This window comes from Dermacentor albipictus, chromosome 1, assembly GCF_038994185.2.
Source record: "Dermacentor albipictus isolate Rhodes 1998 colony chromosome 1, USDA_Dalb.pri_finalv2, whole genome shotgun sequence".
NCBI lineage: Eukaryota > Metazoa > Arthropoda > Arachnida > Ixodida > Ixodidae > Dermacentor > Dermacentor albipictus.
The window spans coordinates 323743215-323766463 of NC_091821.1; the positions used below are offsets into that span (position 1 = coordinate 323743215).

General features: G+C 49.3%; 1 protein-coding gene across 2 annotated transcripts in view; it reads right to left on the minus strand.

The window, feature by feature from the left end:
• Positions 1-800: 800 nt before the first annotated feature.
• LOC135919399 (homeobox protein orthopedia-like) overlaps positions 801-23249 on the minus strand; it is a 55648-nt gene continuing 33199 nt past the window's right edge. For both annotated transcript variants that reach the window (XM_065453203.2, XM_065453202.2), the window contains exons 5-7: positions 9998-10273; positions 4362-4477; positions 801-1275 (exon numbers count right to left, since the gene is read on the minus strand). In XM_065453203.2, the coding sequence (XP_065309275.2) occupies positions 4385-4477; positions 9998-10273 (369 nt within the window). In that variant the 3' untranslated portion in view covers positions 801-1275; positions 4362-4384. The remainder of the gene's footprint in view (positions 1276-4361; positions 4478-9997; positions 10274-23249) is intronic.

Below are 23249 nucleotides of genomic sequence, written 5' to 3' on the forward strand. Positions count from 1 at the left end.
AGCACCACACTCCTGGTGCAGGCCGTGGTCACCAATAGAATTACTTATTCGAAGTAGACCGAAGTAACTTACTTTATGTCGATATTACAAGCCTGCATGTGAGCAAAAGGAAATAAAAAGGCGAGCTGACATGTAAACAATAATACTGCGTGACCACGAAACGGAGTTGAGGATGATTTCAACAGTAACGAACCAAGCACATGCAACGAACTCAGCGAGATTGAAAGTAAAAAAAAAGAAGGAGAGAGAGCGAGAGAGATAAAGAAAAGAAACTGCTCAAGGGGCGCCCGGTTCTCCCAGGGCCTGAGGCCGGCACAGACCGAAAGAAAGGAACGCAGAAAGGAGGCGGCGCTAGATTGCAGGAAGCGCACGGAGAAGAAAAGGCGCTTCACGACAACATAGTCACTTCAGATGTTTGCTGCGCATGCGCCTGAAGCTAACAGCCTGTCCTATATTCTCCTTTTCACGCCCAGAGTTCAGTTTTTTTTGTGTTTTTCTTTTTCTCTCGCGTCCCCCGTTTGTCGCTGTGAATTGCGGGGCGACACTACGCAGTGGCACCGATACGAAAACAAACCAACGCCGCAATGAAACAAATACGCAAGACTGACACGAACGATGCAGCGCTAGAAATAAAGAGAGAACAAAAGACCACCATGCTGACTGGCTACAGCCTCTTAGGTTGCCATGACAATAAGGCCATGGCGCCCGAGAGCAGCATAAGGGTGGAGGGGGACAGGGGGGAGCAAAGAGTAAAGAAACGACGATCGTGGGACAAAAAGAGGACGAAAAAAAAAAGAGAATAACAGTGTGTGGTGCAGTATATTTACACAGCGCTGTCAGATTGGTGTCGTGGGCTTCCATCGGCGCTTGCGATAGCTGTGCCAGGACAATCCTGTCACAATCGATGATGTCTTTTCCGGTCTGGGAAAATCGGCTGCGTTCACCAGAGGATGCACGCACAACTTGTTAGTCCACCGACCGACGGGTAAGAAGTCACTTCTCGCCTTGTTCGCTTCTTTCCACGGTTTCTCTCTGTTTCTTTCTTTCTTTTTCGTACGCGACAGTAACACGGTCACGTCACACGCACGAAAATTCAAGCACGCACGCACACACACACTCACGACGGCGACAGGCTCGGAAGTTGCTTCCCTGTACCTCAGCGTCTCCATTCCTGGCTCACCGTGGACGAAAAAAGAAGAAGAGTGGCACCCCGACGACAAGCTTCACGTGAGGTGCGACTGTCCTTGCCGTTGTAGTTTGCTTGTCTGCAGGAACCTTGACAAGGCAAATAAGGAAGAGAATATAAATATCACGACATGACGGAGCAGCAGGAACTACGCAGCAACACGTTTGAAAGCCGCTCTGTAATAGAACCAACAACAACAAAAAGTACGCCTGTCTTCTCGTTACTCTTGAACGGCTTGCATTAGCGGAGCTGGGGGACGCATGCAGAGCAACTGTACACCACGACGTTCAACTGTATGCAATACAACATAATGGAACTATTTACAACGCTAGACATGTTAGCTGCCATGCAAAGAGGGACATGCATATTCGCTTCTCCTGATGGGAGGTATGGTGCTGGGGGAGCAAGTTCAGCAAGCGCCCTGCATTTATTCTGTTCCACTGCTCCTCCGATGAGCTCTACACGATAGCAACAGCTAACCTGAACACAAGAACGCGAAATCGCCACTCATAGCTGCAGCTGTGAGGAACCAGGTGCATGAACCTATCACTGATTCACTACAGTTTACGTCACATTTAAATATACACCACTATTGTTTTTTGACGCCGCATATAATTGCTCCGCCTGTTTAACAAAGAAAAAAAAAGCAATGGTGTGTAAAGCGTACTTTACTGCAAGCATAGTGTCTACGAGGTGAAGCCGACTCTAAAAACCAGAGCGTGGAAAGGAGAGATTGCTGATTCTACTACTTTTGCACTCATTTAGCTAAGAACCACAAAGAAGGGACATATCTACTGTGCTGTTCGCTCACAATGGCAATATGTGATTGGTCCGCGCCCATGAACTGGCCAATCACGACAGATTGCAACTTGTTGACTCTAACGAAGGCCGCGTAGAGAGTAGCTGACCCGCTGTATCTGACGTTCGGCGTTTCTGATTAAAAATGAACAGCACAAGAAATACAAATGTATTTCCAGCTGACATTTGAATATTAGGCGCAAATCAAAACAGGTCACTTTTCGAGAAGAATAAGTTTCGCGAGCAAGCTTGAGGTATCGTGGCAACGACGCAGTATCGTACACGCTTTCATTTGTTGGGTTAAAAACTTCACCTTATCACGATGGATGCTGACCGAAACTAAATGTTTCTTGCTGTCGAGGCTTAATGGGAGACTGCTTACACACATTACCTTTGAAGCGCTTGTCGCCAGTAAACTCGATGTGCTACGTAGTCGGTAGCTACGACACGCGTATATAAACAAGACGGTGTTTCATGACCGCACTGCCTCAGACGTAGTAAGGAGCTGTTTGTAAATACATCAATTTCCGACTGATAAGAAAAAGTTAACATCTGTCATAAGCTCGAACGAATGATTGAATATTGCAGAAGTATTGTGAACAGACTGGAAATATTTTGTGTAAATAATCACGAAAAGAAAGTAAAACGATCGGTGCTTCCTTTGCATTTATTTGGGATACAATGGATACCCAATAAGTGACGTTATAAACTTGTGCACTGCCACTGCGAACCTCACGAAGCTTCAATACTGCTGTACACGCAGCTCAGAACGATGCAGCAATTGAATTCGTTGTTTGCGGCCACGTACCTTTCACACGACGCGAATGCAATAAAAATATAGATCACTTCGCAAGCTCATGCATAACGTGCGGGTCCTCGGCAAACAACCCTACGTGCAAAGCGATGCGTGGCGACATGGGGCCATGTACGAAAGGTGGCGCGGGCGCATAGAAATCAGCGAGCTTTGCATGCTCAAACGCATGTCCTGTTCGACTCCGCGCGGCGACGGAGAAAGTGTTAAAGAAAAAATATGAGGTGGTGGTGGTTGTGGTTGTTGTAGCTACAGGCGGGTTTAGCTTTGCGATCCACATTTTGAGCAAATCGGTGTATTTTAATAATATGAAATGACGTGCAACTTCCTTGCGGGCTATAGCGGACCTTTCTGGAAACAAAATGTTTTAGGCACGCAAGTGGAAGGCCTTTCTTCTGTACGTTCGATAGACGAGCATCCTTTTCACCACGTTATCTTGATCACAAATTACGACCACAGAAAGTGTTCGATGTCCCCTGTCTCATTGCATTAAGTACAGAACGGAGAATATGTACCTCCCTCCTTGAATAATCATGCAGGCGTATCGACAAAACTTGACCTTATCCAATGCAGTAGAGAGGCTTTCTTTCGACTAAACCGTTTGGTTATTCAAGGCGCATGTGGCCACTCGCAACGACGTGTCATGTGGTAGCATGACAGCCAGCAGGTTTTTTTGGCAGGACGACACATGACGCTAGTCCGTCACCTGTTGTCTGTGCCTCGGCGTCGAGCGGACAATTTTTCTTAGGCCTAGGAAGCCGCGCATCGATGCCGCAGAACTGGACGCTTCAAAAAAAAAAAAAACAGCCGTAGATAATCGCGAGATGTTTTGTTTTGTTCCCACTCCTAAAACTCTCATGTTCTATAGCTTTGACTTGAGAACAGCTTCGCGTAATGCATGAGTTCTTCCGGTAGTGACAAGAGCTCGTATTCAAGTATCACACTGGAAATTTGCACAAAGTGACCATTTCGGGTTGTATATATGCAGCGTTGTTTCCACATTATGCACTTTGAAAAGATCTTATCTAAACACAAGGGAGTGGAGAAATTGTTGATGCAAAAGCATCAAATGGACCATTGAGCGAAAAAAGCCGGCGTCTGTAGCAGTGAAACGGCACCTAAATTCACATTGGCTGTGACGCCACGTCACGATCGCGCTTCGACGGAGCAGATGCGGCGACGCTACTCCGCGGGGCGAGACGGGTTGTCGTCGGCGAGCCAATCAGGTGACGCGCGCGTGCGGGTGTCGCCATCTCGCTCTCGGAAGCCGGCGCGCAGTCCGTCCTCTCTCTCTCTCTCTCTCTCTCTGATGTTAGCGGCGGGGCGCGCCTGCAGGCCTTGGTGGCCACTGCTGCTCACTCGGTCGCTCGTCACGCAGGACGTCGGTAACGTGCAGTGTTGGCACCGTATGCTGCTGCTGCTTGCTGGCTCGCGCAGCACATACCGCTATGTTACATTACTCTCAGCGCAAAACTAGAAGGACGGCTCATCAGCGAGGGGACTTGCAACAGTATTAAAGATACACAATAAGTATTCTTTTCAAAAAAAAGAAGGTGTCACACTCACTTAGAAATGTAGCTTGGCATGGCCTAATTCCATAGCATGTTGGAGTCGAGCATGCTCCAAGATTGTAAGGAGTTGTAGCAGTTTCCGAAGTCTGGTGGACTGCAGGAATTCGCAGCCTGCAATCAAAAAGTGGAATATATCTCAGACTGCATAATTCCAAATCAACACATTTAAATCAAGAAGCGGAAGCGCTATGCGCCTCATTAACGGGAACTCGAGCACCTTACGAATCAAAGTGTCATCTTTTTAATACTGGTGTGCATTAGAACGGGATAAAAATACCTACTTTATGCCTATATTACAAGCACAATTCCATAATTTGTGGGCCTTCGGTTTAGCAAAAAAGGAAGAAAGAAAAACATTTCGCTTGTGCAATGAACACATGCGCACAGAAAAAAAAGAAAAAGGAAAAGAAAAAGAACACTGTTTACAACTTATGTCGAGCCCTGTGCGAATCCACTGCAGCACGCTCACAACCATAGCTGAAGCACATTATCGGAACCTCATAGATTCCCATACATGTTATGATGGTAATATATGAGGTAATGATGATTTTGTCACTGATCAATGTATGGACCTTGTAATGCCACTGTTCCTGAGATCCAATTTGGGCGTCTGATTTCAGTTTTCGTTCAACGTTTTCTACAGCCTTTCGGACCAGTTCGCCTCACCCTTTGCACACTTATTTACCGTGTTGATGTAATGATGATAACTGCGAAGAACGCCAAACACATCATTTCGAGTCTGAGTAACAGCTCAGTACAGCAATCCCAGAAAAAAATGTGGCTGCAGTAGGGCGGCAGTTCCTCATTCCTTATTGCTATGGGGTTTATTGACGGTTAGCGGGAATCCCAGTCACGTCGGCTCCAGAGTAGAGGGCAGCCGAGCAGTTTCAGCCAAGCGCCAGCGTGAGGTAAGCAGCGACACCGATCTTTTGGTCTTTGTCTTCCTCACTTCAGGAGCCATGCGACCGCAGCGATGCTTGTGCTATCGTCGTCATTGCAATGGCCCCACGGAGAAGAGTAGCCATCCTGGCGAATCACGGTGACACCATGATAAGGGGATCATAATGCGGTTTAAGCCGGCTGACGTGTATGGTCTTATGACCGCGACGCCTCAGGTCGTCTGACGGCGTCAGAGGTTCGACCACGTAGTTTACAGCAGATGTGCAGGCGACGATCCGGTAAGGTCCGTAGTATTGAGTCATTAGCTTAGACGAAAGAGCGGGAACCTGAGGCGGAATCTACAACTAAACGGGGGAGCCGACACGGAAAGCGGGAGTGCTCAGGTCGTTGTCATGTCGACTGCAGTGGTGAGCTTGATCTTCCGTCGTGAAGGTAGGAGCAAGTTTGCGGAATTCTTTAACGCACTTGGCCACTCGCGACCATCCGGTATAGAGTTGCGGCGATAAAGCAGGTTGTCTCGTACGGCAGAATGAGAGGCTTGACGGCGGAGCGCGCGGGAGGGCGTGATGGCGGTAGGATCCGACAGAAGGTAGAGAAGAGCATGCAATCCACGGGTCCTTCCGTTGCTCCGAACGCATGGACTCGACGTTGAGCGCTGAGATAGCGGCTCACGGCAGTGACGCTGTATCATGGAGCAGAGGAGAGCGATAAAGGGCGTCCACGTCGGAGTGCTTTCGTCCAGACCTGTACACCACTTGGATGTCATACTCTTGTAGCCGCAGGGCCCAGCGATCGAGGCGGCCCGAGGGGTCTCTCAAAGTCGACAACCAGCAAAAAGCGTGGTGGTTCGTGACGACGTAAAAGGGTCAGCCATAAAGGTACGGTCGTAATTACCAAAGAGCCCAGACTATTGCCACGCACTCGCAGTGGTTTAGGGGAAAGGGATATACGTACTTCTGTGTTACTTTGTTGGCACGGCGGTAATCGACACATAATCGAATAGAACCATCTTTTTTTTTTTGCGCACTAGCACAACAGGAGAAGATCACGAATTCTGGAATGGTTGAACGACGCCACACTCGGACATGTCATTCACGTGGTCGTTGATTACACGACACTTCGCCAATGAAACGCAATAGGGGCGTTAACTGAGGGGAAGCGGGAGCCCCACGTCGTTGTGGTAGGAAGCACTGTCTGTACGACCCAAGGGGTGTTCGGTACAGTCAAAGGAAGAGCGTTAAGTATCTAGGAGACGCAAGAGTTGCTCGCAGTGCTTGAGGGAAAGGTTGGCGTCAATGCACGAATCAAAGACTTCGGAAGCCAATCGGGAGCTTCTCCGAAATGGTGTCATGGCGTCGAGCGAAAGATCTGAAGAACAGCCAGGCACGTCTAAACTCTCAGATATGTCAACGGGCTCGACAAAGCCGACGGACTTGTTGCGAAGGAGAATGAGCGAGTTTGCGAACAGGTTGTGCACTAGCATAATTGTTGTACCAGCGGCGACGTCAAGAACGGTGATGGAAGTGGTAGAGGTTTACGGTGCAGAAACGCAGATGAGGGCATGAACAGTACCTGGGCGTCGGGCGCAGACGGATGAAACAAAGCAACTGGTGTTGAAATGATTGGCGGCAGATCAGTATCGGCGGTGACAATAATATTTAAGGGGGCGGGGGAGGCAGCCGACACTGTTGTTAAGGATAGACAGAGCAACTTCGGCACGGGTACAGACAATGACGGCACTGCGCGATAGAAAGTCCCATCCCAGGATGAAATCATGAGAGCAGGAACGCAGCACAAGGAACTCAATTGTGTAAAGTGCGTCCTGAATAACGATCCTAGTTGTGCATGCTGCTGAAGGTTCAAGGGCTCCGTGGTGACAGTACGAAGTACAAGGCCAGAAAGTGATTGGGTGGCCTTCCTGATCTTACGGCAAAGAGACGGAAACTGCAGCGCCCGTGTCGACAAATGCGAATGTAGCAGATCCTTCAAACTGCGTTTCTATTCTGTTTTTCGAGGATAGTGCAGGTCTTGGGCATTTCGACAAGCGTGCAGATCTTGCCTCCGGAGCTGCAGTACTTAGATTCCCTCGTTGGAAGGCGGGTGACGACGCATCGGCGATACCGAACGGCTACGCGGCGATGGTGAACGACGGCTGCTGAAGTTCTGACGACCGGTGGGGGGCTACAGGTACGTGTGGATCATCGACGACGGCCGGACGCAGCCGGCGGCGGCGACGAAAACGTGCCACATGTCCTGTGAGACCGCAGGAGAAGCATATCGGCCGCATTGTCCCGCGTGCGCCATGGATCTAGCGACCGGAAGTATTCCGAGGGAATTTGAGACACAGGGGGAATTGCCGGGCGCGGTGGCGGCGTCGAGTAGGGGAGCGTCATCGGTCTGGGAGGCGACATGACTTTAGCCTACGTCAGCGGAGCGGCAATCTGAGCATGCTGGTAGACCGGCGGAAGAGCTGCTGCAACATGCTCGCGGATGGCCTGCTGCATATGGCCGAGGACAAAGGTTGGACAGCGTTCTCGGTGAGAGGGAGCAGCGAGAACTGGCGGGCCACCTCTTCACGAATGAAGGTGTATCAGGACCGACGTCGAGGAGGATGAGGAGAACGGCGTCTGGCTAGGGACAGGCCATTGACTAGAAGGCGAAGCGGGCGCGTGGCTCAGATCACGTGTAGCCCGCGCGAGGCTCTGGGAGATTAATCCCCCGAGGCGAATGACCGTCAGCTAGGGCCTCCTCTTCAGTAAAAATATATCCCTGTTTATTGTGGATCGTCGTCATTACCAATTTTGCACGCCACAAAGACTGATTTGAGACAGCAGAGACCCGTCATCAGTCCGTCCAGGAGAAGTCGCCAAACTGGGAAGGGAGGTCACGTGAGGAACAGTTTGGCGGGCAGCGTCTTCAATGCCCTTGAGGATTTGTTCAATCTTACCTTTTTCAGTCATCGTTCGGCTCGCTCGTTTGCAGAGATCGATGACGTCTTTGACAGAACTACTGAAATCCTCGCCCGACTCTTGTGCTTGCTGGCGCAGGCGTTGTTCGGCGCGAAGCTTTCGCACGGCCGGACTGCCAAATATCTCCAAGAAGGCAGTCTTAAAGTCATTCCATGTCGCAACAGTTGCACCGTAGTTTCGAAACCAGAGGTCAGCCACATCCGCAAGATAAAAATAACGTTGGTGAGCTTTGTCCAATCGTCCTATTTGTTGTGGTTGCTCACCTTTGGCACGACGAAAGCCAGTCGTCGACGTCATTATCCGCGGCGCCACTGGACACACCTGGGTCTCGTTGGCGAACGTCACCGCAGGTGACTAGTCCAGCTGACGAAGTGGGTCGCTCACCGGCGTCGTCTGGAATGTTCTTGGCGGTAGCGGCGGGCAGAGTCTGGCTCCGGAGTTCCAGGGCGAGTAGTTATGGTACCCCACACCTCCACCAAATACTACGGGGTTTATTGACGGTTAGCGGAAATCCCAGCCAAGTCGAGTCTAGTGCAGAGAGCAGTCGCACAGTTCCAGCCAAGTGCCAGGGCGAGGGAAGCAGCGACATAGATCTTTGGTCCGTTGTCTTCCTTAGTTCGGGAGTCATGCGGCCGCAGAGACGCTTGTGCTTTCCTCTTCAGTACACTATATAGTGTCAAAACTAAGCACAAGGACACGCACGCACAAACACATGGCGCTCTTTTTCTTTGTGTGGGCCCCATTAAAAAAAATGCTATCTTTAAAAACCCAAACATAACGCAATGGTTATCCTCCTATTTCTCCAATCGCAAGCAGTACTGTTGAAGTCAACACTAAAAAATCTACACTTACTAACGTTATGTCTGGAGTTCCCCAAACTAGTGTCTTGGACCCACTGCTGTTTTTGATTTTTATCAACGATTTTCCTAAATATATTACGGTCCCTATAAGTTTTTTTTTTTTGCAGACGATTGCGTAATATATAGTCCCGTTAAGTCTCCTTCTGATCAATCAGAACTAAATCTAAACCTCCAGGAAATAAATAACTGGTGCATTACTTGGCAGATGCATCTAAACGCGGCGAAATCTGTTGCAATTAGCGTTTCCAGGAAAAAAAGCATCCTAGAATGGACGTACTCCATAGGGTGATCACGAGCTTGCCAGAGTCGAATACCAGCGTTTGCACTCGCCAACTCAACTTTGTAACCTAGCTCACCTTCAACCACTAGAACAAGGGCAGAGTACGACAGGCTTAAATGACTCTTTCTAACAATTAAATATCGAGTAAAAATTGACAGATCAAAGTACATAGAAATAAAAACTGGGGAAACATCAAGACACCGGAATAACATGTACATTCCTCCTCCGAGACACCACAACGATTGCTTGAAATACAGTTCTTTTCCACGGGCGATCAAAAAGTGGAACAGGCTCCCAAATTCCACTGTTTCATCTGAATGTGTACCTTATTTCGTAAAAAAACTAAATGACTTAGTGTTTAAAGATGTAGAGTGTATTATATGCATTGTTTGCTGTGCTTCCGAGTAAAGAGCTTTGGCTATGCCTTGTCAATCATTGTTATATGTTCATAGTTGTTTGTATAAGGAGTGCTTATTTTTGAGTATGTATGCTCCTCTCCACTCCTGTTATAGCCCAAATGAGGCTGACAGTATAATAAAATGAAATTAAATTAGGATTTTCGTTTTGTACTGATGGCGTTGCCACGGGTTACCATCGCACCCGAGCTTTCACCCATGCCTACCTGCGCGATGGTTGGCACGGACGTGGGCGGACCAAGCGGCGGCTGCCTGGCCAGTGCGGGCCCCAAGTGTCCCATCTGGGACATGCTGGCGTGCGGCGCCCAGCGCGGCGGTCCGCCGGGGTCCGAGGCCGAGCCGAAGGTGAGCCCCGCCGCGGCATCGCCCACCGAACCGAAGGGCGGCAGGCTGTGCGAAGGGAGCAGCGCCCCGGGGCTGCGGAACACGTTGCTCGTCTTCTTGCGCTTCTTCCACTTGGCGCGGCGGTTCTGAAACCACACCTGCGAGGGGCAACACCACAGGGTTGGTCCGAGCAAAGCATGCACCATTGGTACGCGTAGCGCCTACTTTTACGCGGCACTGTATTGCGCTTTGGAACGTTAATTTTCGGTGGAATGAGGAGGGTGGCAGTCTAAAAACCCACGCGTCACGCGCAGCGATCCTATGCAGAGCTAAAAATGCCCTTTTCATATTTCTGTTTCTTCCTACCAATACAGTGCGGGTTCCTCGTCTTCTCAGATTGATGGACTCCAACGGACGATGTGTGTGTGCTGTGCTATGTGCTCTGTCTCCCTCTCCCCCTTCCCCATCTTTAATGTCCCCCATCCCTCTCCCATGTGTAGGGTAGCAAACTGGTTAAGCTAAACTGGTTAACCTCCCTACCTTTCCTTCTCCACTTTTTCCTTCCTTCCTTCCTTCCTCGTCTTCTGGTTATCCTTGCTACCTTTCACCCCCTCTCTCTCTCTCTCTCTCGCAATTGCATTCCGCAAAATAGGTAAAGGGCGAACGAAGGAGGACAATGGCACTTGTGCCATCCTTAGAAAAATATAAAACCATGCACATTAATGAAGTTAGTTTCCAAAGATGAGACGACTGGGTCTGACGGTAAAGTTTACAGCGCACAGTGCGAATGAAACAAGAAAGCTGTATATCGCAAAAAAGAAGAAAGAAAGGAAAAAGAAAAAAAAGATTGTTTTTTGGTGCTGAGAACTTTAAACGGGGACAAAGGGCTGCGTTATCGTAGAAGTAGCGCCTTGCTGCGCGGAGATTTGATTCGTTAGGTCAACATTAATCTGCCTGTAGAAATAAAACATAATTTAAAAAAATATCAATATTCATAATAAAGCAACATCAAATGCAACCACAACAAAGCGCTATGCAGAGCTTCTCGAGCCTCACGAACCCTGAATGTTTCGCTCGCTTCAAAAATTGCATAGCAATTCATCCTGTTAAATATATGGACTGAAATTGAGATGACAACTCCTGTACTTTTGTTATTTTCGTGACTTCTTTCAAAGGTTTGTTTTACTGGTATACATTGTAAGGTGGGAATGCTGGCGTGCGGATACTGTGTTTGGGCCTTCCTCTGTACATCTGTCTGTTTCTGCAGAGTAGCGTGTCGGCCGAGCATATGCCGGCTAAATACAGTAAAACAGCTATCTTTCTCCAGATTAATGCAGGGTATGCCTAGTTCGGCAGTCGTGTTTACATGGGTGCGTATGTGAAGGTATAGACATGCGTACTTGTGCACTCAAAACGGCAAACAAAAAGAAAATATGTCGACCACACGTGCTCCTGTCGGGACCTACCAAATGTGAAAGGAACAGAACGTCTAATAACAGATATTCAAAAGGGCAGCACCCAAAAGGTTTTAACTAAACTAAACTAGTCGGCAAAGTGAGACTATGTTTTCTTGGCAGATACAAAAATACAAACACAATACGGCATAGAAAATTCGTATATTGCGGCATCTAGAGGTAAGGCGAACTGGTCTCGGATTCGCTTTCATCCTAATTGTGGTTGTTTTTTCTGGCTTCTGAACAGAATCAGTTAAACAAGAAAATGCTGTTATCGGCTAAAGGAATGCGCTAGCCGTTGCGCCCAACGTGATAAAACTCCCGGCTTAAGCCCTCCGCTCGACACGATACAGAACTTCGAGCCAAGACAGATCAAGGGAGAACTCTTTGCGGCAAGTTCAGTGCCCTGTCGCCGTACCTAATGAGAAGGCTGTTGTCCGTCCGGCGCCTACAAATTCCTTCCGTTCCGGGAAACAGGCCAGTGGCTTGCGCCCGTCTATAAGGCAGCGCCGGCGTACACCCGGAATAAATGAAACTTTGCGGCCATGAGAAAGTCACACAAAGAGAGACAAAAAAACGAACGCGTCCCGGCCGCGACAGCTCGGCCGGGAGCGTGAAGAAAAAGTTGCCGCAGGAAGAGAAGGACTTTGGGCCGGCGACACTCGCGCCCTCCCTCCCTCTGCGCGGGCAGCCTAAACCCCTGGTGCGATAGCCGAAGGGAGCCCGACCAATAAACAGTCTAAGCAATCCTCGGCAAGCCCCCCGCAGGACAGCGAGAAAAGACAGTGGACACGCGACGATGCAGGGGAGAACGAAGGGGGAAGAGCGGAGGAACTGGAGCGCCGCGGGATATATACGATCGAGCACGGGCCTGGCGCCCGACGAGAGCGTGGCGCCGCTGCGGAAGCCAAAGTACAAGAAGAAAAGAACCGATAACCGCGGCGGAAAATACCGAGGTAAGAGGGAAAAGGGCAAGAAGCAACAGTGACCAACACGTCGCCGGAGGAAAGAGAAGAACGCTCCACGTGGCAGCGGCGTTCTCCAGAGACGCGACGAAACGAACACCGGCGACGAGGCTAGCGTTCTTGACGGCGCAAGAAAAACCACGGGCCGCTCTCTCGGCCACCGCAACTCCCACCGACGGTGGCACTCTGCAAGAAGATACGACTGCTTCCCCTTTCTCCTTTTCGCACCTCCTCCCTTTATAACTTAGCCTTCTTTCTTTTTTTATCCGCGTTCAGCCTCCAGCTCCCGCCGACCGCAAGCAGCAGACCGGGCAGAAGCCAAAGTCGTATCCAGAGCCGCGGCGGCCACCTAGTATAAATTACCAAAAAGGGCAGGCCGGAATGACGGTGACAACCGTCAGCGGGAAAGCGGAGGCAGACGGCGGCTGGGGGAAGCGGCGTTCCTGGCCTGCCACCCGAGCATCCCTCTTTCCCTACGCGCCCAGACTTGTCTCCGCTTCCCCTGCCCGCTCCTCCAAGTATGCCCGGGAGAACCGTTAGGGGGCGCATCGTGGCCAAGTCTCTCTCCCGGCCAAACCGAGTCGAGCCCGAATCCCGAGTCCGAAGCCGCCCGCGTCCCCTGGGGACGCGGCGCCGGAGCGTGGGTCGGGCCCGCGACAGGGAACCTGCATTTGATATTAATGTGGTTTTGCTGTTCCATTAAAAAGTAATCTCTGCTCCTCTCGCTCTTGCTGCTGCGCCGCCTCTGTCCCCCTTTTTCTTCTTTCACCGCTGTAGGTGGGCGGCCGATGAGTGCGCGCGAGGTGAGGCCTGCTGCCAACCGACGCCGGGGCTTTTCTTCCGAGCACTTTGCTCGTCTCCGAAGCGTGTGTCTGTCCGTGCGTGCGCGAGAAGCCGAGGGCATAACCTGATGAGCAGCCTTCTGCACACTCATTGTTTCTGCCTCCTGGCTACGAAGGGAGATCGATACGCACCTGAGAGAAAGCTATCTGCAGGAACAAGTGGAGCACACGAGCTCACGAATATCGGCAGTGGCGGCGCAACTATAGCGTTGTTGCAGCCATCACATTATGAAGGAAGAGAAGTGCTGTACCGCCCACGCACCTAGATTTTTGTATAAGTAAATGATCTTATGTGGCCATTTTTAATCCGAGTGAACCGCGCATTTGAAGGGATGCTGATCTCAAATAAACTGCTTAAGAAAAAGGGCATTCTGTATCAAGAAATTACAAATCTCCTGGAGAGCCGGCATAGCAGAATGTTTTACATTGCGAACAAGTCGCAGTGTCTTTCATTTCTTGAATTACGTGATGAAGGAGAAACCCTTAAAATCTGAAAAGGATAGCTTTTGGCTTAACGCAGAAAAATAACTAACAATGAGTGGCTAAGGCTTTCTCAATGTCTTACTGCCTGACAACAAACACATCTCTGCAAGCAGTAAAACAAAACTTTGAGGAGACTAACTTGAGAGGTCAATCAAAAGAGGTCTCGCTATGTTAAATTGACGAGAAAGCTACGTGCACACGATAAGAATGGAATGTTTATACGAAAATCTGGCGTGATGTTTTGTGTTTCATTGATTCAGATCCAATATTACTCAAGAAAGGCGTGTAACATCTTCGTCGTTACAATTATTTTTTTATTTTTTAGCGCTGATCTTTGCCGCCCATCTCTACATTTATATTACGTATAAATCTTGTTTCCCTAACTCCAAGCTGGGAGGTCGAGGCTCGATGTAGTCGTATTCTCATCAAAATAAGGATCCAGCAGTTTTGCCCGCATTCACATGGCAAGATTCACGATTTTTCTAAAAAAAGTTAATAATTAAAAATAAACTACGAATGTTTATCATCAGCCCATTCGTTAACAAGAATGAACTAATAAGGACTTGCTCTCAAAACGATCACAAACTTCACTGAATACCGCACGGATACTCGCGCATACATAAAACAGACGCGCGAGTAAGACGCCAAAGAAATAACGCTGTGGCGTTTTCACCAGAATCAGGCATTTTGTCAACTGAAGCCGAGTTCTCATAGATTGGATGTCTCGGCGTTTAAAAATGCATTCGGTGCAAACTCCGGCTACATTTTTCTTGCTGAAGAAGAAGAAGAAAAAGAAGTAAAAGAAAACAACAAGAAATGAAGGCGCAGAACCTCTTCGTCGACGCAGTTTTTCTTATCTGGGCTTACGCGCTCTCGGTGCATCTAAGCGAAGCGGCACACGAATAAAAAAACACACGGTGGCCAGGCGCCGAAGGCGAGAAGTCGGGGTAAGTGGCTCCGGGCGCGAGGCAGTTTGTGCGCTGGCACGCGCGCGCGCGAATTGCTGCCGACGCGCGCCGCGCCGTCTTCGCCCCGGCTCATTTCGACGCCCTTCACGGGACGCACTTGAAAACACCTCTGGGTGATATCGCGCGCGCGCGCATTTTCGTTCGGCTCCAGCGCGCGCTTAATGGAGCACGTCACCCCTCGAGCGCTCTCGACGTGATACAACTCGCTGCCCGCCGCCTCTCATTTCTCCCCCCCCCCCCCTCTCTCTCTCTCCCCACCTCGCAACCCTTTCTATTCGGTAGCAGCCGGTGTTTTGCGGCTACTCGCGGACTCGCCTGCAGGACAGGCGGTCACTGTGCATCTTGTACATATAGGCCATTTACAGAAGCAAAGGCCGTGGGAGCCTGGCCTCACAGCTCACACAGCTCACCAGCCCAGAAAGCCATTCGAGCTCTTCTACACTACCTGAAGGCGACAGACTTTAGATATGCTTCGCCTGGCTTAGTGCATGTTAAAGTGCGATGAAGACGCGTGTCTTTTCTTTCTCTCTCTTTCACTCCACCCCCCCCCCCCAGGATAGGTAGCCAAAATAGACAAAAGTCTGCTTCCTTATCTCTTTCTCGCGCTCTCTTGTACATTGTGCAAAAATGCTAAAAAAAGGGGGGAGCCCGTATTCGCGCACGCACGAACGCGAACGAACGCACACACACACACGAGCATTTACATTGGAAATGTTCGTAATGGCAAGCTCTAGCCAATCCTGATGTCTGACATATTAGCGAAGGCCGCCAGCCAATGGCGAATAGCACTTACGGCTAAAATCATTTTCAAATAATCGCCCGAAGGACGCGGCGTTAAAAAAAATAATTCGTTCGGACTAGCAAATCTCGCAGTCGTCCTAAACAGTGCATCTTATACGCCGTCGACATTTCACAGCCAAAATTGCCACTTTCTGACATGCATGTGTCCCCGGACACCTCGCTTTTTATTTTCCCATATTTCACTTTGGGCCTTCGCCTTCGATTTTATGCATTTCTCAAGGGGATATTGGGCACGGCTGAAAGCGGATGCGGCGACCGCTTTTAATTATTATGTAATTATTTATGGCAATTGAACCAACAGTTTTCAACGCTGTAATCAGCCGACAGCGTATACGTCGCTGAAGATATTTTTGCATCGGAAAGTTCTGTTCTGACCTGCGAATCGCGCAACTTGCTTCGGTTTCGTGCAGTAGACACGGCTTATGTAAATACGCTACCGCGCTGTGTTCATTCCGGCACTGCAGATATTGCCTGCTATTAACGCGAAAGCGTTAAGGGCGCCGTGGGGCAGAAAATCCGGCGTCAACGTCTCGCGTCAGGTGTCCAGCGTCGGAGGTCGTTTCGACAAAAATGTTCGAACCACCCATACCCAGACTCTCCATGTGACTCAAGGAAGTTACTGAACTAATTGAATTTATCAAGCTAAAATAAGTAGAAAAATCGTAAAGTACGACTTACACAAAACCTTCAGACATGATAGCGTCGGATTGTAATTTGAATATACGAGAAAACTTAATTCTGTTGAGCAAGAACTCTTCAGGGCCACGGAGCGGCACACCCGTTTCCTTGCAACACTTCCAGATGGCGCTCGCCTCCGTAACACATCGCGACCCTCGCAAGAGGCCGCGTTTCTACCAGAAAGCCCACCTTCGCGCCCAGCGTTCGCCGTGAGCGTTTCCCGGTAAACATTGCGGTTACATACGCTGAAGTCGCGTTGCACTCTTAAAGGCGAAGCTTAAGCGTCCTCCAAATTTTTTCTCTTATTTTGTTTCTCGATGGGCTCCCTAAACCGCAAATTCAGCCGGTGAAATACGGTACGTAAAGCAATACCTTAATAGCCGCCGAATTGCTCGAATGTTCCGCAAGTTGAGAGTCAGCGAGCAAAGTTATATAGGCCGTAGGTGTCGCGAAAAAGCCAAATACACGCCACGGTGTCACTATATATTTATGACTTTCCACTGCTGTTTACGAGGTCGCGGGGTCGTGACCTCCGGCAGCAGCGGTAAGATTTCGGTAAGGGTGGAATGAAACAACGCTTCTGTTACAAGTTTTGGTTGCACGTTAAAGACACCCCCCTCCTAGGTAGATCGAAATTCGAAATTAGATCCCTGAGCTCTTCAATACCGCATTTATGACAGCATCCAGTGTTATTTTGGAAGGTTAAACTCCGTCAACAAAGTGAAAATACTGAATTTCTGTATAGTTAAAGCTCATAGCCTGAAATTGACAAGCGCGCCGTGGCCCTACGCACGCAACACCGAGTCCTTGCTCTGCATAGGAATGTGTACTGCCTATATACAGTAAAAGCTGCCAAACAATGTTTTCTTTTTTTTTTTTGGTCTCGCGATTTCTGCGGCGTCTGTATATACTTTTGCTCACGGACGCACAAGTGCGTCTGGTACGTCCGTGAATATACGGTCGCTCGAGTCGCCAGCAGCAGCGTCTTATCACCCAGCCCGCTTCTGGGTCGGTGGTGGTGGTGGAAAAACTTTATTAATTATTGAGAGGGAAGAGGGGAGTAAGGAAAAGGGTAGGGTGGGAGGGAAGCGGTTGGGTGGGTCCCTATTCCAGGACACCAGTGATCCTGGCTACTCTCTCCGCCTGGTCCAAGAGGCCCCTTTGGGCCCCCAGCCCCGGCCGGGCGAGGAGGATCTCCCACGGCTCCCTATTGTAGGCAAGCATCTCAGGCGAGTTCGCTTCTCGTGGTCTTTCTGTACATTCCCACGTCACATGTGGCAGCGACGGCCATGCACCGCACCATGGACAAGCGCTGGCATGTAGTGTGGGATTTATGTGGTGTGCTCTTCCCAAGTGGGGATAGGTGTGCGTCTGTATTCGTCTGTATGCGCGGGCTTCTTGTACCCCCAGTTGCCGATGCGGGGGGGCAAGGCGCTCTCTCGTGCGACGTTGGTGTTCGAGGATGTCTCGGGCTGTAAGTGGACAGTCTTGGAAAGGGCTGTGGTTCCCCGCTCGGTTTGTGAGTTCTCGAGCTAGGGAGTGTGCCCTCTCATTGCCTGGGATGCCCTCGTGTCCTGGACACCATATGATTGAATGCTCTTCGTGGAGCGCGTCGCCTCTGGGTCGGAGATTCGGCGTTTCTCGAAGGCACTGCTCACGAATGCAAGGTAACGAAGCAGCGCGCATCAAAAGCAGCGGAACGAGAGATAGAAGAGAGTGGGGCGTGCGCGCAACCTATAGATGCGGAGCTGCGACGCTCGCGTGGCTGCGCACGCCTGACAGCTCGGCGACGACTGTCAATCAAGCGCGGCGGTCGATAAGAGGAGGCCACGCCCCAACTCTTCGCGACACCGATCGATGACGCCGCCTCTCTCTCTCTTCCCCGACGAGGGCCTTCGCCGCGTCGCCGGCGAGCGTTTATTTGCCCTCGCGGCGCCTCGATTACACGCCGCTTGCCTCGGCGCTTGATTTGGAAACACGACTTTCTCGCGCGCGCACTCGTAACCGGGCGTCGTCGTGCTGCTTCGGCTCGCGCCCACGCACGCACGAGGACGGCTGCGCGCTCCGGTTTCAGTCGGTTACTGACGGGCACGCGCAGTTCGCGATTTCTTGCGCGCCACGTTTTCCGGGTCTCGCGTCTCGAGGGTTCGTTTTGCGACAAACAAAACGTTTTGGCGTTATTATCGCGCTTGTGTCACACTAACTTTTTCTTTTTTTTTATGCGAAGCATACTAGCCGCACAACCACGCTCTTCCTTGCTGCGCCGCGCGCGGCCGCGTAGCTACCATATGACGTCATAACAGCTGCAAAGCGGACGCTTAAGCTTCGCCTTCAAGAGTGGAACGCGACAGCGTTCCCGTCGACCCGCCAAGGGGTGTAAGACAATGGGCTACGGCGCAGCGACTACGCGCCCCGCATCGGACGCGGTGAGCGTCGAGCAACGCAGCGTTCGGCGCGACAACGAAATGTGCGCCTGAGCAAGCGCCGCACGCCTGAGCCGACGCCGACTACACCGGCTTTTCTGCGACACGAGCTCCTTAACGCTGTCGCGTTAAAATAAAGGCTCCTGGGCTTAACCTTAGCTAAGCCACAGCCATATTTTTCCCGTCCTTTTCGACTGTAATAATGAGCGCGAACTAAGCTGCTTGGTCCTTGCTTTTTATGACGCGACACAAGTAAACCGGGTTTTCGTTGCTTCCCAACAGAGCCTTTAGCATCAGCTGCCGCAAGTGTGCGTTTAAAACCGGAATGTAACGATTAGCTATGTAGGCAGTTTATTAATTTCGTGGCATTAAGGGGAGAAATATATAGTGACGCATCTTTGTTCTACTTTTTGCCAGTGACCGCGTTCATCGGATTGTCACTGTTATAAGCTGTTGCTCGGCGTAGTTGGCCACACCTACACACAGTAAGCGAAATTTATAGAACACAAATCTGCACCAATGGAGACGTGTCAGACCTGTTTATCCGCGCGTCGCGAATAGCGTTGTACATGCTCGAATTTACGTAAGCACTAGCGATTACTTTGACGTGCATATGTTAATACCTGTATGAATAGCGCACGTACTCGACCTATGGGGTTGGATTCGACGACTGCGCTCGCAACTGTAGCTGTGGTTCCGAGTGTTGCTTGTCTTTCCGGGTGCAAGTTTGCCCAATAAATTGAGAGTTCAATTCTTAGCTTAGGTCTTTCAGACTGAAACCAACCAAATAAGTGAATTTTATTAGCCCGACGTTTCGGAGCCTGTTCGGCTCCTTCTGCAGGGGGTATTCTTCGGGGTTGGCGGTGTGCAGCTTTTAAATGGTCTTTTGTAAATGGGAGGGGAGAGTAGGGATGGTGGGGAGACACCGGACAGACGAGAGAATGGGGCGGGGGGTCGAAAGGGTGGGATGCCTGCAGCGGTGCCGGTCGGCGGGGATGACCGATGCCGGGGGAGCTTGACCCGCGAGAGTGCCGGTGACAAGATCCGGGGGGGGGGGGGGGGGGAGCGCAGACGTTTTGGTGTTGGTGACCTCGAGCGGAAATCTACCTGGCTGGGCGTCCTTCTCTTCTTTTCGTCATGTCACCAAGGCCATGGATATACACCGAGGGTAGGTTGCCCTTCACGCGGTTTATTCGGCCCCTCGAAGAAGGAGCCGAACAGGCTCCGAAACGTCGGGCTAATAAAATTCACTTATTTGGTAGGAGTCAGTCTGAAAGTCGTACTAATCAATTTCCCAATCAAACAGGCGATTCTGTCGAAATGTTTAGCTTCTATTCTTAGCTTACACTTTTGGCAGTGTCTGGTTTTTCACCTTCATTACAATGTGAGAATATACCTAAATACAAAAACAAATTTACTGAATTCGAGTACGAAAGAATGAGCGAGCTCCTTAATGGCGGAAGAAAAAAAAGGAAAGGACTTTCGTGCAGAATTTAGATCACGAAGTTCCGGTAACGGTTACATGGCTTCCCTCACGTAACTATTCTTATGGATAACATACAAGCAATGATACAGGAAGTTCTATTATCACATAAGATCAAAGGAAACAAAATGTGGCAGCGCATAAAAATAAGCAAACCATGGATCTCATCTTAGAACACAAAAATAAAAGAATAATATTTTAATGCTTGGTTACTAATGTATATTAATCCCTGTCAAATGATATGTCACGACGCACGCGGCTTGGTGCATGTAGAAAGTATAAAAGGCCGACAATGAAAAACTACGTTCCCGTGATTTCTTTTTCATCTGACCAGATGAGATAAAAAATTTTGAACTCCTCATTACAGAAACATATACTTGACATAATCGTGCAGGCATTCGTACAGCTGCGCAAATTAGGTGTCATGAGTACTTCTATTATGAAATCCCCTAATTGTACTTCGCCTCATTATAATGCATTTTGCAGGAAAGCAGCCTTTACAAAAACAACAACAAGGAAGTTTTTTTTTTTTTCCCCGGCAAGTAGCTTATGTAGTTGGCTATGAGAAGCAGGAGCCGTACTTCGTAACAATTATTTCATTTTACACTGTTCTTTCATCATTATTCGTCACGCCGAGTGGCCGATACCGCCGGTAATATTACACGGCGATGTTATATTGTTACAATATTCGGCCATAGGATCAAAGCAGCAGGGACGAACAACGACCAACATAACACGAGGCGTGAGCGGGAAAGACAGCTATTGAGTACAAAAACTCAGAGGCTGTTCACCATTTAGCAAATGAAGAAATGCAAGCCTGCTATGTGAATGCATAAGCAGCCTAAAAATATATATAGCAATAAATGAGAAAAACGCCAACAAGAATGAAGTACTGGAATATTATTGCATGCTGAGGATGAAAAAAAAAAAACTGCTATTTTGGGCAAAGTTCACAGCAGTGACGTGTATGTCTAGCGCAATTTTACGCGCGGTAAGCTGGGTTGCATTAAACATTCGCGGTGATGCGCGAACGATCTGCGTGCAGTGTCACTGTCCGCCTACAGTCGCGCTTTGTAAGTACAGTCTGCACTTCGTGCATGACGATACTTGGGTACAGTACTGTACAAACCATTAGATCAAAGAAAAGAGGGTGACCGGCCCTCAGCTCCCATACTGGGCCGAATACGCTCGGGTTTACGTACATCGTTTTGAATTAATTCAAGTGACTGCAATACGTGGAACGGAAATACAAAAGATGTGAATTTGCACTATATATATGGGCTCGCATGACTTGAAGCTGAGTGCGCGCCTACTGAGAAGTGTGAGAAGCACCTTTCTGGAACGCAGAAATAGGGGCTAGTTGGCCATTAGGACTTTCATGTGTTCTGGAGCCGCGACACGCTGGACAAGGAACACACATAAACGTGCAGGACAATCGGTGAGTGCTAGACTTCACGTTGTACCTCGTTATATCACGTTGCGAATGCTGTGTGCGTAGCATTATATCTCTGTATAGTGAAAATGTGTGAGTAACCAAGTCAACGTTACAACATATGGAACCTTATTCTGTTTTCTTTTCTGTTTGGAACCTTATTCTGTTTTCAACAAAAATGCAAGCTGAGCGTAGGCTAAACATAGGTATTAGGTTCGTGCATTTAATGTGCATATTCTTCACAAAAATATTTTCTTTTGCTTTCTTTCTTGCGTATTATTATTATTTATTTATTTCAATTTGGCCATAGAAGTTAAGCTCTTGTACCAGCCCTTGCGGGGCTAGTTTTTATTATACTGAACTTCAGCTCCCCCACGGAATAAATTGTCTTAATAGATATAAAATAGTTGGCACGAGCAGAATTTGATGGAATGGTTGCTAGAACACATTTGAGGCTCTTCCTAAGCAAGACATTCTTAAAGGGCCTATATTAAAGATATCATTAAACTTTCTAGACATACAGAACTGCGACTACTCCCGCCGTGGTTGCTTAGTGGCTACGGTGTTGGGCTGCTAAGCGCGAGGTCGCTGGATCGAATCCCGGCCACGGCGGTCTCATTTCGATGGGGGCGAAACGCGAGAACATCCACGTACTTATACTTAGGTACACGTGAAAGCACCCCGAGTGGTCTTAAATTATTCCGGAGTCCCCCACTACGGCGTGCCTCATAATCAATCGTCGTTGTGGCATGTAAAACCCCACGATTTTTTTTCTTTAGAACTGCGACTGCATACGCGCGAAGCCACCGCTGCAAAGGCTTCACGAAGGCAGGCTTCGGCATGTGCGCACCTTTTCGTCCTCGTTCACGTGCCGTGTGCACACGCTGGTGGCTGCAATGCACAACGGTGCTTGCGGAGGTTCCACGCGAAATTTACGCCCGCCTGCGCATATAGACTATATAGCCCTGAAGATGGCAAGGAAATTTTACGGCGCAAATGTATTAGGCTCTGCTGAAGTGCTAATGGACACCTCGAGGACGCCGAGGTTGGTCAAGGCAGAAAAAGGGAAAGACCTGCCGACAATGTCGCGTCCACAAACAAGTACGCCGTGACAGAAGGGTTTAGTAAATAAGCCTTCCACAATGCCAAAAACACCCTTCTTACCGCGAGAATACCCTTGGTGCAACCCAGAAAAGGGGGTTAATACGAAAGACGGGTAGCGACACCGACTTGAAGTTCCCGCACGAGCCTGTCATGACGTCATGAAATTTTACGGCGTCTGCTAGGGGCTAGGTAATTATTTAATGGTTAAGATTTACCACAGGGTGTACTAAAGGAGCCAAAGACTGAATATGGCAAGTTTCGAGAATTTTTTGCTGAGCCAACGCTGCCAAACGCGAAAACTTACTTTGAAATCCGCGAAATCACACTGACGTATACTGACGTATTCAGACGTCTGGCTTTCGGCGCGAAATAATAAACTATCATCGCGAAATTAACGACAACAGAGTCTTTGAAGAGTACTTGATCAGCCTAAACTGATTCATAATTAGGAAGGCCATAGTTATTAAGGAGCCCCCCCATCACGACGTTTCTTGTATATCC